The sequence below is a fragment of the Ailuropoda melanoleuca genome, chromosome 2 (genome assembly GCF_002007445.2).
Source record: "Ailuropoda melanoleuca isolate Jingjing chromosome 2, ASM200744v2, whole genome shotgun sequence".
NCBI lineage: Eukaryota > Metazoa > Chordata > Mammalia > Carnivora > Ursidae > Ailuropoda > Ailuropoda melanoleuca.
Window position 1 is genome coordinate 160,974,704 of NC_048219.1, and position 16,643 is coordinate 160,991,346.

General features: G+C 40.6%; 1 protein-coding gene across 1 annotated transcript in view; it reads right to left on the reverse strand.

The window, feature by feature from the left end:
* DNAH7 (dynein axonemal heavy chain 7) overlaps nt 1-16,643 on the reverse strand; it is a 269,045-nt gene that overhangs the window by 24,576 nt on the left and 227,826 nt on the right. Inside the window, exons 57-61 of the mRNA XM_034642450.1 lie at nt 16,175-16,351; nt 13,801-13,962; nt 11,390-11,590; nt 6,678-6,839; nt 419-604 (exon numbers count right to left, since the gene is read on the reverse strand). Of these exons, the coding sequence (XP_034498341.1) occupies nt 419-604; nt 6,678-6,839; nt 11,390-11,590; nt 13,801-13,962; nt 16,175-16,351 (888 nt within the window). The remainder of the gene's footprint in view (nt 1-418; nt 605-6,677; nt 6,840-11,389; nt 11,591-13,800; nt 13,963-16,174; nt 16,352-16,643) is intronic.

Consider the following 16,643-nt stretch of genomic DNA (forward strand, 5'->3'; position numbering starts at 1 on the left):
CGGAATAATAATACTGATGTTAATTTCATGATCTAGTGAGATAATTACCTTTGTAAATAAGCATGATCTAGATATTAATTATTATTGTTAATATTATTTTGTAACCCTTCTCATGTGTGTTTCCATTTTCACTGGGGACAATGTCTTTTTACCAAAGGAATAAATTCATGACAATAGAATTTCAGGTCACTAAGGAAGCTCTTCCTGGGTGAGCTGCGTTTCTGATCATCTTCACCTACAGCAAACAGCAAACCACTAACTACATCTATGCACGAAGTTTGCTCTGTTCCTAGAAGGCTGAAAAAAGCACACACAATGGTTAATCAAAAATCAAAGCCTCTGGGGGGGAAAAGCTCACCATTTTATCAGAGGAATTTCAGGTTTTACTGCTTTTCGTTTTCTTGAAGGGCATACTTACATCACCAGAAGAAGGAACAAAATAGATGCCACTCGAGTCAAATTTATAGCTTGGGTTTTGGACTAATTCTGCGTTGAAGAACTTGTTCAGGATGCTGCGCAGCGCGCGCCGGTCCCAGTCGTCGGTCACCCTGCCTCCGTAATTGCATTCGCCCGTCATGTACCGCAGCGCTTCGTAAGGCAGTTCCTAGAACCCAGAGTCAAGTCACTCCACCAGCTAAGAGTTATCAGCAGCGCATTATGCAGAGCTGTGTTTCCTGCTTGCGCCTATTAAACTGCTTACAAAAATTAAAATCAGCCTTCGACACAACTTCCCTTTATATACTTCTGGGCTAATTGTTGCAATTTCCCCCAGAGTCGTCTTCTCCTTGGGTGGTTTGTCATTTCCATTCAGTCAATGCAGAGAAGAGAATTCGTCTCCTAACTTGGCACTCACTCAGTATTCAGCCAACACTAACGGACCACCTACTGTGTGCCAGGCACAGAATGAGACCCGAATCCCATCCTTGAAAACATGGTATCTCTGCCATTCAAAACAAATCCAATAGAATTCAGAGATAATCAGTGTCAGTTTCCTGCATCATTTCTTATATCCCTCTGTATTCTGACCATTGGAATCACTGTAGAAACAATTTTGCATAAAATTTTTCAACAAATCTTATATTATGAGATACATTTTACCATTTTATGAAATACTCTCTTAAAATATTTTAATAATTTAAGAAACGAAACAGATTAACATGGGAGAAGGGGAAAAAACAGAGAGGGAAGTAAACCATAAGAGACTCTTAATGATAGAGAACAAACAGGGTTGCTGTAGGGCAGTGGGTGGGGGTTGGGCTAGATGGGTGATGGGTATTAATGAGGGCACTTGTGACGAGCACTGGGTTTTACATGTAAGTGATGAATCACTAAATTCTATTCCTGAAACCAATATTACACTATATGCTAACTAGAATTAAAAAACTTGAAATAAAAGAAAAAATATTTTAATAACTACCTTCTAATATTGAACACTTCAGGGGCGCCTGGGTGGCACAGCGGTTAAGCGTCTGCCTTCGGCTCAGGGCGTGATCCCGGCGTTACGGGATCGAGCCACATCAGGCTCCTCTGGTAGGAGCCTGCTTCTTCCTCTCCCACTCCCCCTGCTTGTGTTCCCTCTCTCGCTGGCTGTCTCTATCTCTGTCGCATAAATAAATAAAATCTTAAAAAAAAAAATATTGAACACTTCAGCCACTCCTAATTTTCTGCTGTGTTTAATTATGTTTCATTAAACATACATTTCTTAAAATTTCTAATGATTCTTTAGATTTCTGAAAAGGAAACTACTACGTCAAAGGTAGAGTTTATAAAAAGCAATTGATTAATGTCACCAAGCTACTTTTCTTTCATTCTTTTTTTTTTTTTCTCTTTTTAAGTAAGCTCCATGCCCAGCATGGAGCTTAACGTGGGGCTTGAACTCACACTCTGAGATCAAGACCTGGGCTGAGATCAGTTGGAAACTTGACTGAGCCACCCAGGCAGCCCACCAAATTGCTTTTCTGAAAGGCTGTAGTAATCAGTTTTAAAATTTTTGCTAATTTGTTTGATCAAAGATAATATTGTGTTAATTTGCATTCCTAGAATATCAGTGAATTTCATAATTTTTTTCACGTTTAGTCACATTTCCTCTGTGAACTAGCATTCTACCCATTTTTTCAATTAAAGTTTTAATAGCTTTATTTGTATAAGCTGCTTTGTAAATTATACTTTTTAATCAAATTTGTGGAAATATTTTTTCCTTTTAGTTTGCTTTTTTATTATATTCTCTGGTATGAAGAATTTTTAAATGTTGAGTGCAAAAGTATTGACTGTTCATACTGCAATTTGTTTTATCATCAGCATAAATACTTACACATCCACCAGCAATACAGAGAATTCTATTTCTCACTGCTCTCAACAAAACTGAGCGTTATCATTTAGGAAAAAAAAAAAGACAGTTAAATAATAACATTGTCGGACATGTATTGGGAGCTCTGTCAAGGCTCCCAGAGCCAGGGGAAGCCTGGGCATGCATGTTTCTGGCTATTGAGCTAGAGTATGTTAGGGGAAGGGTAACAGAGATGATGAGCAAGTAGATCATACAAGACCAAAAAAATCTGGAATCGTCTCCTGCTTTCATCCGTGTTCACCTACAATGATAAGGATTCTCAACACAATGCTGGACAAAATGACTCTCATCCCAAGTTGCATGTAGAAACATGCCAAGAGGAGGCACACTTTTTCTTGAATCTGAGATGGTTATTCAAGAACTACTCCCCAAGGCAGATAAAGACGGAGCACAGGAACGGGCACTCTAACAGAAGGAAAATATATGGCAAGGCTCAGAGATGTGACCAGCACATGACACCGAGAGAAAAGCAAGGAGACTGTGGGAGAGCAGTGCAGCAGTACCCACTTGTCCTCGGGAGATGCGCTCCAAGTCCCCCAGTGGATGCCTGACACCATGGAGAGCCGGGTTTCCTATGTGTACACGCCTATGACAGAGTTTACAAGTTAGGCGCAGTAAGAGGTTAACAATAACATATACTATCTAATATTAAAAAACTACAACCATCCACTGTAATAAAATTCAAGTGGGGATGGTCTCCCTTGAAATATCTTACTGCACTGTATTCACCCTTCTTCCTCTTGTGATGATGCGAGAGGATAAAATGCCTCTGATGAGATGAAGTGGGAGGAGTGACATAGGCATTGTGACGTAGCATTAGACCACTACTGACCTTCTGACAATATGTCAGAAGCAGGAGCATCTGCTTCCAGACAATACCTGACCACAGGTGACTGAAATTGAGGAAAGCAAAACCGAGGATGAGAGGGGCATGGGCGAGAGCAGGGACGTGGGGAGTGGAGGGCGGTAGGGCATGGCTGGGGAGGAATAACGAATAACTGAGTGTCAGTGACTCCCAGATTTCTATCTTGAGGTTGGGTGGGAAGTGGTTCTATTACTTTGATGCAGGCAGAGACTTGAAAATGGCGAATGGCAACAGTAATCTCTAGGATAATCATTCCTCATTCTGTTGTTTTGCCAAATTTCCCCCTACTCCTTGACCGGTTTTCTCTCCAACCATTGATTGACATTGGGTGCTCACCAACAGTTAGTCCTTAGTTCTTTTCTTAGGCTACCAGGCCTTCCTTTTAAATCACAGATGTTCTCAGGTCTCTCTTAAAACTAACAATTTACAAATCTCTGTTTTGTGTTTCCTTTCTTCTCTTGGGCTTTATATCTATATGCCAAGAGCCTAGTAGATATCTTCCCAGATGTATAAAGGTAGGAGAATGAAGCAATTGTCCCCTCACCCAGCCCCATTCCACTAACTCCCCAGCTGTATCCCTATTAACTCCTGGTACTGGTTAATGAATGGTACCACTTCCAGTCCAGACCAGAAAACTAACATCAACCAAGACTTCTCTTCTCCCTTTACCATTTAATATCTAAGTCATTCCGATCCTTTCCCCTACATATATATTTCTATGTTCCCCATCCTAGGTCAAATGCTTTAATTTATTTATTTTTATTTTTTAAAATATTTTTTTACTTATTTGATAAAGAGAGAGAGAGAGAGCAAGTGCAAGCAGGGGGAGCAGGAGAGAGAGAAGAAGTCTCCCTGCTGAGCGGGGAGCCTGATGTGGGGCTCGATCACAGGACCCTGGAATCATGACCTGAGCCAAAGGCAGATGCTTAACCAACTGAGCCACCCCAGGCATCCCCCAAATGCTTTAGTTTAAACTCTTATCATTTCTTGCCTGGGTTATCATGATGGCCTCCTGTATTAGCTTCCTAGAGCTGCCAATAGTTGGCTTAAAACAAGAGAAATTTATTGTCTGACAGTTCTGGAGGCTAGAAGTTTGAAATCAAGGTGTTGTCAAGATCATGCTCCTGCAAAGCTTCTAAGAGGATCCTTCCTTGCCTTTCCCAGTTTCTGGTAGCCCCAGGCAAGTGATCTTTCTAAAATGCAAATATTCTCCTAAAAGCACACCAATAACAATAGAATAACCCCCAAATCAGTCAGCATGTCATATAAGGATGGCCCAGATCACTTATCACTAACCAAATCTTTTCACCTCTTTGCCCTGCTTTATAATCTTTTATTGTTGTTTCTTCGCAGTGAAAACCTCCATCCGTTCATCCCAAGTACCTCCTGAACTGTAGGACATACTCACGTCCAGCAGAGCTGCTGGCCTCCTTGTTTATGTCTGTATCTCTAAACAGTTACGGTGACCAAATAGACCACTGTCCAAACTGCAGCACTTGGGGAGTGAACACGGGCATTAGAGAATTAGTATTATATAACTTAAAATGGTATATGGACAAATCTATTTTAATATATTGGTAGCCCTATAATTAGTTCTACTCAAACATTATTTTCAAAATATGACTATTTCTTAAAATAATTAAGAAATTAAAGCAAAATTTGTATAATGATTATCCTGAGAGTATAGCAGAATATACTTTTCTTGTTATATATTCACATACTTTAACTTCTTAAACGTATCTGTTTCAGATAACATCTCTGATATCTTCCAGAAGAATGTAGTTTTCAATGTGGTCTCAATGTTTTTACTTTTTAAATATTAGTGTCTATAATATTCTACAAAGCTTCATTTTACGAGTGCTACATTTTTAATTGCTGGCACTTTTAACTGACTCTTCACTATAGACTATAATATTTTAAATAAGAATATACTCCACAGGTGCTTGAACAAATTGCTAAATGAACTAGAGCCCCCCTCCTTTGTAGTTTTTGTACTGCAAAGTGTAATTATTTTAGCTCAAAGACTTCAGCAGGCACTGCAGCACTACATTTTTGCCTCCGTTCTTAGTATCTTTTTAATATAAATATTCCTGCAAGAAAGAAATCAAGCAAATTTATACTTCTTTTGAATGCTTTACCAAATTTAAATGCCGAAAGCAAAAGGCCTCTAAACTCATTTGAGTACAGAAAAAGAATTTGTCCAATGAAACACAGATCAAGGATTCTTCACCTGAGTTTAGATAAGTCATTTGAACTCTTGATATTTGTTTTTTCTTTGCTTTTATAGAGATAGAATTCAATGCCTTCCTGTTTATTGGTCTTTTTAAAAAAATAATCCCAATTCACTACAGGTTTCAAAAAATCAAAGTTTTTTCGATACTTCAAGTTTGATTTAAAAATTTCCAACGAATTTTGAACAAAATTCTTTTTTTTTCTACATTCTTTTTTGTTTCAAGTTTTTTTTTAAATTTTATTTTATTATATTGTGTTAATCACCATACAGTACAAGTTTTTATTCAAATTCCTGTTACTTCACATATAGTGTAATATTGGTTTCAGGAGTAGAATTTAGTGATTCATCACTTACATATCATACCCAGTGCTCATTACAAGTGCCCTCCTTAAACCCCATCACCCATTTAGCCCATCCCCTCCCTCAACCCTCAGTTTCTTCTCTATAGTTAAAAGTATCTTATGATTTGCCTTCCTCTCTTTCTCCCCCCTTCCCCTATGCTTGCCTGTTTTGTTTCTTAAATTCTACATACGGGTGAACTTTCTGGACAAAATTCTAACAAAATTAGGAGGGTTTCACTTTTAAAAATTCCATATCCTTGCAGGACACTTCGGGTTGCAAACATGTTAAAAATCCAACTGATAGACAAGTGGCAAAAAGAGAAAATGGTGTGTGTGAGAGAGAGAGAGAGAGAGAGAGCGAACAGTAGGTGCTTAAATGTGGTTGATGTGACATTAGCCTGTCTGGCTTCTTCCCAGAATCCATACCTCAAGTGAACATCAATGGCCTAAAGAGTTTGTTTTCTCTGGATGAATGGCCCAAATCCAAATTCTGGAATAATAGTACAATGACATATCCCTAAAAATAAAGTAATGCTCCAGAACAGAAGGAAATCAGTCTGTATTTTTCATTTCGGAGCCTGGTTGATTATGGTCTTCTCAAATCCCTTTCAAAATAAGTCCAATATGATCACTTCTCAGATTCCCACAGGTGTTTACATTAAAAAATAAATGATAAAATACAGGTTCCTAATAGACAAACCAATGTCCTAATTACCTATGATAGCAGCCATGATACCGTTATAACAAAGTTATTACTTAATAAGCTACTGGGAATTATTCTGCTATTCATTTTATAAGAGCAGAAATTAATCTGAAGTCCCCGCTTACTATACAAACACAATGTGATCAAGATCAAAGTGCGTGACGTCCTTGCTGTGAGTTTTATGATACCTCGTACTGGTTCAGGAACATGTGGAGTTGCTGTACACTGATTCTTAGGTCAGTCTCGTTGAACTCATAAGGAATATTCCACCCGAGAGGTCCAAACTTCCGTCTCTCTTGTACCAAAGCATGGAAGAAGCAGAGGCCATAGAGTAATTTCTTGAAATCCTCCTGTAATGGGAGGAAATGGCACCACGTCATTTCCATTACACTTACCATTTTTTAAAATGATTTTTAAAAAATACCATTTTTGTTTATAAATATATCCCTCCCAAAGTACACTAACACAGAATTCACTATTTCTACAAGCTATTTAGGCAAAAAAAAAAAAAATGCCCATTTGTATCCAAATGTTCAGTTAGCACACGTAGCTATGGACACCAGGTTTTTAGGGAGCACAGTAAGCTTGTCTGTTTAGTGTTACCTTATAGGATTTTGGAGGCTCCCACTGAAGCATAATGAGGCAAAAAGAACGAATTCCAATGTGTGGTCCCAGACCATCATGGAGAAATTTCAAAGCAGATGGTTCAAACCAATTGAACAGCTCTGCAAGACGGACTTTCGGATTGAAACTCTGGACAGCCTCATGGCTTTTCCAGTTCCTCTGAGGAGTATGAAGTCTTATAGTTACTTTGAATGGCAAAGCCAGCCTTGAATCAGAAATCAGAAAGTATGATGCACCCTCAACAAGAATGCTATAAAATGGTCAAAATAGAGCTGGAGAGAGGGTTTGTGAAGATTTCCTTGGAAAGAGCAGCGGCTGTGCTGGGAGCCCTCTTGCCCCCACCCCCAAAGGAGAAAGGAGCACAGGGTGTATCTTCTTAGTCCAAGCTAGTGAGAAGGAATCAATGGGGTCGCTCAGAAAGTTGATGGATGTTTCCTGCAGTTCGGGTAGAGTGGAAGAGTGCAAAACTTACGCCTGAAAACTAGAGCAGTGTAAGGCTGCAGGGTAGTGGACTGGGAGGTGGAAATCAAAGCCCTGCTTCCAGCAGTGAGCCAAGCCAGTGTGGATCCCAAGGAGCAGATGGGGATCTGGATTAAGAATGTCAGCCAGGGGGTGTGCCTGGGTGGCTCATTTGGTTAAGTATGTGACTCTTGATTTCCATTCTGGTTCTGATCTCAGGGTTGTGAGATTGGGCCCTTAGTCGGGCTCCATGATGGACGTGGAGCCTGCTTAAGATTTTCTCTCTCTCTCCCTCTCTCCCTTTCCTCTCTCTCTCTTTAAAAAGAAAGAGAAAAGAAAAGAAAGAGAAAAAAGAAAGTCAGCTAGGGGTCATTTGAAACATTTCTTGGTCAAGAGGACTTGTATCACGGGGTGAGGATATCCCAACAGTAAGAGCCTGTATGCAGTGAATGATAAGAACCAACAGCTAAGGGGGGTCAGGAGGCATCAGCTGAAGGAGAAACATGCCAAGGGTGCTGGAGTCTCAGTCAGAGGGGCCCGGAAGGGGAGCACAAGGAGAACCCATGAAAAGACTCACCAGAGAACAATTCAGCTTTAAACCCTTGCCAAGTCCAGGCAGCTCCAAGCGATAGCAGCCCAGGACCAGAACTTCCGCTTCACCTGCTTTGCGGCTGCACACACTCCAAGTTGAGTGGTCAGGCTCAGCAGCCATCGTATGCCAGTGGGGCCCAGAAAGAGGGATTCCAGCTCTATGCTATTCCCCCAACAGCATGAAGCCCACTGACCACAGGTCCTTGGTAAGTTTCTGAGTCGAAGCCTACATTTTAATTTAATTATACATTTAATTATAAGCTAAGCACTGATTAACATATTGCACTGTGCTTCCTGATTGCTGAATCAAGGCTGGCTTTGCAAGTTAAAATGACCATAGGTCATTTCATGATCTCACAATAACCAGAAAAGCCATGACACTGCCCAAAGTTTTATCAAAGGGCAGGTGGAAGTGTCCCCTGTGGAATAAACTAAAAGGGGGAGTGGAGACAAAGGCCAAGTAGCATCAATTTAACCAAAGAGGTGGGAAAAAGCCAAGTGACATGTGCTGTGTGGTTGGGAACTATTTTATTTTATTTCATTTCATTTTATTTTAAAGTAGGCTCCACACCCAGTGTGGAGCATGAACTCAGAACCTTGAGATGGAGACCTGAGCTGAAATCAAGAGTAGGACACTTAACTGTCTGAGCCACCCAGGCGCCCCTAGAACTATTTTAGATACATTACAGAACCGTGCAAATTGGTACATGTGCTGATGATGTGGGAGCCAGGGGCACAATGTAGAAGTGACCTGCACATACGGAATGAGGGAAAGTAAGAAAGAACCCTGGGTGGATGGACGGAAGCTGGATATACCGTTACAAACTCATCACCTCGGAAATACGAGAATGAGTATGTATGTGTGCATGTACTTATCTGCGCGCACAGACGGGTGTGCATATATATTTGTATGTACGTGTATGTATGTGACGGTACATGTACATATTTCCAAGTTTCCTCCCCTGAAAGGACCAAGAACCAAAAACAAGTCAGTAGCACTGAGCTCATCTAGTAACAAGATCTAGGTCTCTAGAACCAGGATTCCACAGATGAATGACTGGTTCTAGGGTTGGATGACAGATAAGCCTGCAATATCTTATGCCAAAAAAGTGAGGAGGCTAAGTAACAACAACAACAACAGAACAACAACAAGAAATGATGGGACCTAGTACAGGGGGGCCAGCTTGAGGGTGCTCTGCTGACCAAATCTAGGACAATTTGAGCAAAAGACTTAAGGATGGTAATGAACTATACAGCACTAGGGGAAAAAAAAAACCCTAAGGAATTCGTGAGTCCACACCAACAACACATAAATAAAGGGGGAGATGGGAGGGCTGGTGCGGAAAGCACAGCGGCAGGTGTCACATATGGAGGGAGTGCTAGAGTTGGGATTATCATAGGAAATAGTTGCATCAGGCAAGATACATCAGTGACCACTAAAGCTGGGCCAGGGGTGAATTTTGATGCAGAACAGAATATTGGAATGGCCTGAAAATGTCTCCCCAGAGACTGACGATTCGTTGCAAGGGGCAAGACAGTCACTACACACTGAAGAAATCAGACACCGCTTTCCCTGGGTGATCAAAATTCATACCAATGGCGAGGGATAAATGGATATCGTGTACCTCCCAATTTGATAGTCGGAGGACACAATTTCACTAATGTCAAATTTTGGCTAAAGATGCATAACTTGAATCTAATCATGAGGAAATATCAGATAAGCCCCAAATGAGAAACGTTCTATGAGAACAACAAGAGGAGATGAATTCTTCAGAAAGGTCAACGTCCTCAAAGCCAAAGAAAGGCTGAGGCAATGTTCCAGATTCAAGGAGGTAGACACATGGCAACTAAATGCCATTCTAACCCCAGACCAACGTGTAGTGAGCAGGGAAGTTGCCCTAAAGGACAAGATCGAATCAACAGTCAAATGTGGAACACAGTAAATTAGATAAAACAGTGTAGCCTTGCCAAATCCACTAAACTAATAATGATACCAGGGTAAGATAATATCTCTATTCTTAAGAAATACTCCTCAAAGTATTTACTTAGGGGTAAAAGGTTGTGACATCTCTAACGCACCCACGAAAGCTGTGCACCAACAGGAGGTGACTATGGGTCAAGGGCATAGGGCTGTTCTTCACACTAGCTTTATACTTGCCACTTTTCTGTAAGTTTACAATTACTTCCCAGAAAGCAGTTAAAACAAAAATGATGATGTATTCTTTTGGCATTTGAGGAGATTAGGCTTTTGGTTTGGATTGTGTTTCATAAATGCCTAGACTTCCAATGTGTGTGCTTCCACTGGAGAGACCTTTGGATCTAGAAGAAAGGGTGTACAATTTTGCGAAAGGGCTTCTGGCCAGCCTATCACATGCAGACATGCCCTCGCCACCTATCTGGGAGTAACCTGCTCTCTCTGGGCCGAATCAATGCGAAAGCTCCTCAAACAGCAGGTCTTAGAAGCATAGGATAAGGCTTGACTTAGTTTTAAACATAGGTGCTTGCTTTCTTTTAGTACCTAAGAATTTGCTAATGAAAGTACTTCTTTATTTTTAACATTTTCTTTTGATGTGTACCTAAAACATATCCCGATATCAAAAGCGTGAGCTGTTTAATGGCAAAAACTTACCAAGGTTCATAACCTCTCTTAAAAAGAAACTCTTCCATTTTTAATTATGGTAAAACGCTGTGAAACAATTTTAGGTCACAGACATTCACACACAGAATTCTAATCATGAAAGCAGTGGGTGGTTTCCCTGCTTGCCTGGGGATGCTAAAAAGGACCCTTATGAGTCCCATCAATCAAGGAATAAAATCATTTTGGCTCTCATTATAGTTATATGGAGGAAATATTTTTATGTTTTAATTTAAAGATATGGCTCCAAATAGCAAAGGGCTCAGTTAATATCCTGAAACAAGATTCTCCAACCTTGCAGATTTGTACTGGGAATGGCTTACAGCTGACTTTCTAAATAGAAAGCTGCGTTATGAATGACACCCCAGAAGATCTCAGCTGAGCAGAAATGAGGCTGGTGGTAAAATTAAAATAAAATATTAATACAATTGACTTCAGCACAGTCAATAATCAGTAATCAAAACCAACGGTTCTGCAGGGCAGGAGGCCTCTTTAATTTGTAGTTTGACTCAGCCAAACGCATCCGTGATCACCATGGGCCACTCGAAATGCTTCACAGGGCTGAGGTAACAAGACTTAGCCATTACTAACCGGCTTTTTGCAGCTGCCAAAGAACTCAGGGTCAGAGATCGGGTCCATGAGGTATGATCGAATGATATTAGCTCGTAAACCTTTCGGTGCTTCATTGGTCATTTTCACGCCATTCTGTAGCACAGACACGGGGAAGTTTGGTGACGGGTAACTTGTCAGCCAAATGCGGAAATCCGGATGTGTGGATTCTGGGCTTAACTCCTGCAAAAGGAAACTAGACATGAATGGGTACATACAATCCAAGGACACTCTCCAGATCGTACATGCATGGGATGGCTTGGAAGTGGGAGGAGGCATTTTTACAAAACAGACCCTACTGCTGCAATTTAAGGCAAAGTCTTAAAATCTCATTCTGCCCCTGAAACAACATTCTTCACTGACAAGGCCCAGAGCGTTGCCAGGCTTCTTGATAAATTTAAATCATAGGTCTATAAGGTCACAAAGGTATCACATAATTTAGAGTTGGCCACAGTAGAGACTAAGACATTCCAAGAAAATCTCATATTTTAACTGATGTTGCTGAAATATTTATAGCTATAATTCTCTGCCCAAGAGCCAGATTAAGAATAATCCACTCTTGCTGTAGCCAGGTCGTGAGAATGAGCAACATAAGTCCATATTAAACCAGGCAAAGATGAAAAGAAGAAAGAGAGCATTTTGAAAGGTGACGTATTAAAACGTATCACTATTAGCTATATTTTCTTAAGGGGATATTCACGTCTGCACTAGGGAGGATAACAGAACACTCACTTAGCACTGTCTTGAAGGCTGTATAGATGAGGAATGACGATCAAGGACCCTTTCCCCTCTTCCTGGTCAGTCCTGCTCTCTATTGCGACCTCCCTTAATTGTCCATGTTAGTAGTATCTCATGTTTTTTTAAATTGCAATTCTCTATCAGTAAAACATTTTTTTAAGCACTCATGGTGAAGGGGAGAGGGTCAATTAGGAAGGAGGCAAAGGTGCCTACTTTCTTTAATAACAAGAGTGGAGAGTGAGGGCATTGTTTTTCTCTTCTACCAGCTGCCCTATGCCAGTGACTTAAACAACATGACTCGTGGGAATTTGGGGCTAAGTGTGCCATCCATTAGGGACAGCTCTTCTCTCCTACATGACTCTCTGAGGGGTATATATGACACCGTTCAACAGGTCATGAGAATGGCCTAGAGATGGAGGAGCCATGAGGAAATAGGCACAAATATAAAACCTCTAACGTAACACCTGAAGGATGAGAAGATGTTTGTAAGGCAAATAATAGAATCATTTTTTCAGACAGAAATAACATTATGATGGTCTACATTCTTTTACCAAGAGTCGGATGCTTAATCGATTGAGCCACCCAGGCGCCCCATGATGGCCTATTTCAATGAAAGTGGAAGAAGCTCAATGGCTATGGCATAGAAGTCATAGAAGATGGTAGCAAAAGTCAGCAGGAAGCATGTTGTCAGCGATGATGAGGGTTTAAACTTTGTCTAACATGCAAAGAAAAAGTTTTAAGCAGTGAAGCAATATTCATTCACTAATTCAGGAAATAGTTACTGATTGTCTTTCTGGGCCAGGCACAATTCAAGGTGCTGGAGTTAAAGCAGAGAACAAAACAGACCAAGTTACTGTTCTCATGGCACTTATTTTCTAATGGGAGATAAGACAAAACGGTGACAAGTGGCACAAAGGCAAATACAACCCGCTCCTTAAAGTTTCAATTGTATGTCTGGATAGTACAAGTTATATCATTAGCTTGGCGAATTAGTAACCCAGGGGACTCGGAGTTAGGAGGGGTCTAGAGTCATGGGTAATTACACCAAAGGTACTTTCTCTATGTTCGTTGAACTCAAGCGCCAGGTCTTCTATTTCCTCAGTTGAGCTAAGTGGGGTTTTCTTCCTGGAATTTCTGGCCACCAAAATAGGGAAGTGCCATAACCCCCTGCAACAGCAGGTGGAGGAGTGCTCCTTTGGTTTCAGACTCGTCCTCTGTGGCAGGCTCACTGTCTAAGTAGGTCAGAAGTGAGTTAAAGCAAAGTTATGTCCTGAAGCCTTTGGTTTAGAGTGGCTACATGAATTTCTCCCTGAAAAGCCTCCTTTGCTGTCTTTGGTCCACTGCTGTAAAATGTAAATTGGTTTCTGTCTGCCTTGTGGTTTACTCCCATCTTTGTGGTTGTTTTTCGGGATGAGGGAGATTTCCAACTCACTGCATGAGCCCTTGTCCCTGTTGAGAGGGACTGGGCAAGCGCTGACCATGTGATTTCCACCGGTCCCCTAGTCCCCTATGTGAGTCCATCTCTCCTGTAATCCAGCCGTGCCACTAGCCTGTAGCCCTCCAAACCAGAGGATGGGCATGGAGTTGAATGGCACGTATATCACTAATTATGAGGGGGGGAACAAAATCTAGTAAAAATAAACTTGCATTTTTACCTCACAAACTTTCTCGAGGGTTGGCATCCAAGACGTGGCAAGGTGACAATTCTGAAGAACAACCCATGTTCCTTCTTTGATAGCTTTTTCTATCATCTTCATAGCTATGGGCCCTTGGCCTTGACCAAGAGATAAAGAGCTAAGTTTTGATCCCCCATATCCCTGTGTACAGAAATAGTAAGGATGTCATTTGACAACACATTTTTAAAGAAGAATCACTATTATTTTTACAGGAAATGTGAATATTAAACATATTAAAATTTAATTACGCAGCATCCCTCAAAGGTCTAAACATATGCAGCCCTACAAAATTCTTACTGATTAAGAATCTTACAAATACTCAGATCAAAAGTAAATCAGTTCATGTTGGAAACAGTCATGGTAATTAATGGAAAATTCTGTAGGGTCTTTGATTGTTGAGATAGGGAGAAGAAAAAAATTAAGATTACTTTTAACATGAGGAAACATGAGATGAAAGGACCTGGCTTCGTGCAGCAACTCCTAAAATCTAGAGTCCCAAAGAAAATTATGAACAGACAGATGAACTTGTCCTGTGTCCTCCAGATCTTTGAATAGTTATATATTAATTAATTTGGCTATTGCATAAAGTTCAGAGGAAAAAAAACCATTAACCCCTAATTCCCATTTAAAAGATTTTTTAAACAATTCTGTGGGAATGTTTGTCTGGAACGCATCTCTGCTGTAGCCTGATTCATCTGCAGCTCCTGGAAACAGTGTCTGTGACTCCCTGAGCTCTTTCTTTCTAGGGCAGTTATCACCAGAAGGCCTCTGGAGGGGGCCTCGAATTATGGGAGCAGTGCTACAGCAGGTCTTAGGCCGCTCCTGAACATCCAGAGCCATCAACACTAGCGGGTAGAAGCATCAGAAAACAAAACAGAGCCAGATACTACTGTTTCAGGAAGAAGGGGAGCTAGCAGGTGAAGACAAGGCCCTGAGCAGTACCATGCAGGGGCCAGAGAATGATCACGTTGTACAATGTAGGAGGAAAAATGGAGGGGAGCTAGGAAGATCTCAAAGGATCGCAAAGGTTATGTTGATGTGGAAGGGGTGAGTCCCACCTAAAATGAATTCTTCTAGCATCCACACCACTGCCACTCTGGTCCTTCCCCGCCTTGCTCTTCCTGGACTTTTAGCAGCAACCCCCCTAACTAATGTCCTGTTACCATTTGGTGCCACTCAAATAAATTATCCTCACTCCAGCTAGAATGAGCTTTATAAACTATCGATCAGATCATGTCACTTTGTCGCTTAAAACCCTACCACATCATCCCTCTGTATTCAAAGTCCTTGATGTAGTCTACAAAGGCCCTGTGTGACACGGCCCTCAGGACACGATCTCAGCCCGCATCTCCTGTAGTCGTGTCAGCCACGGTCCAGCACGTCTTTAACAGGCGCTAAGTGCCGTGTTCCACAATCACTCCCCAGGTATCTAAGAATTACACCCAATGAAACAAACATGGAGCATTAAAATAAATTGGCCTAGTACTCTCTAGTAAAGAGTATTTTAACCACTTAGCTGTGTGATCTTTAAGAAGCCACTTAACCTCTCCATGCTTTAATGTCCCTCGCTACAAAATGGAGATACCGCTATTTACCTCACAGGATTGCTTTAAGAATTGAAAGACAAATGTGCATAACAAGGTCTAGCAAAATTAACAGTATATATAAAGCACAATAAAAGTGGTGGTGGCGGCTTTAGAAATGTCAGTATTACTTCCATAAAATGTTATTTTGATGAGACCGAAAGGGGAAAAAAAAATCAACTCGAAAATGTCCAGTCACCTGTTTATGAAGATTTTCTTATTCTAGGTTGAATGATATAAGAAAATTGACAGTAAATCCATTTGAATAATTTTTAAAGCCTTGAAATATAAATATTAGAATGTATTCTAACCTGGTAAAGTAACTGTAATAGATAACTGTCCTGGAAAGTCAAGAAGGTCCCCCTTTAGAGACAGGGAGAAGGGGCAGGATCAGAGAAGGCTCTTCCCAGGGTCACTGTCCAGACTTGAATTTATCAAATCAACCAAGTCCTTGCACTGATGCCATAATGTCATAAAGTCCCTCTGTCTCCGCAAAATAAAAGTGAGTTCCTCCGAAGCCAAATTCTGGTTTTATAATTTGGATATGGAGAATTACTTTAATGTCAGTGCTGCTATCTAACTATCGCTTTCTTGAGACTCCGTCAACTTCTAGACCCCCAAGTCTTTCAAGAGCTAAGTAAGTGATCAATTTTTACCTTTCCCTCCCCCACTTGGGATAAGCAAGTTTGTTATTTTTAAGAAATTTAGTTGGAAAATCCTTCACTTATTGACTTTTATAATATCAGATAGCCTCATCTATTCTAAGGTACCTGGTCATCAGCAAATTTTAGAAGGGCAGCCATGGGGTCCGCTCCAGGAGAGAGCACAAAAATCAGTGGGGAACAACAGTTACTATCTCCAAATGCCTTGGATAAATCAAAGGGGGGTGGCTCAATGAATGTGCGCCCCAATCTGTTGATTATAAATTCTTGCAGCATTGGAATAACCTAGAGAGAGACAAGAATATATTTGAGAAAATATTCAAACCTGCTGACAAACTTAAAAGATCAGATTCAAAGATATTTTAAAACAAAGGACTACATTAGCTTAATTATTTGTTAATGTTGGTGGAGGGTCAAAGGCATTACTTTACATAAATGTCTTTTACATAGAAAAAAATGAAAAATTATTAAATAATAAAAGATGAGTGGCTAGTGACACCAGAATTCAAAGGCATTTTTCTTCTCTTTAATGAGCATTCAGCACATATATGAAGAATATAAGAAAACTTAACTCTTT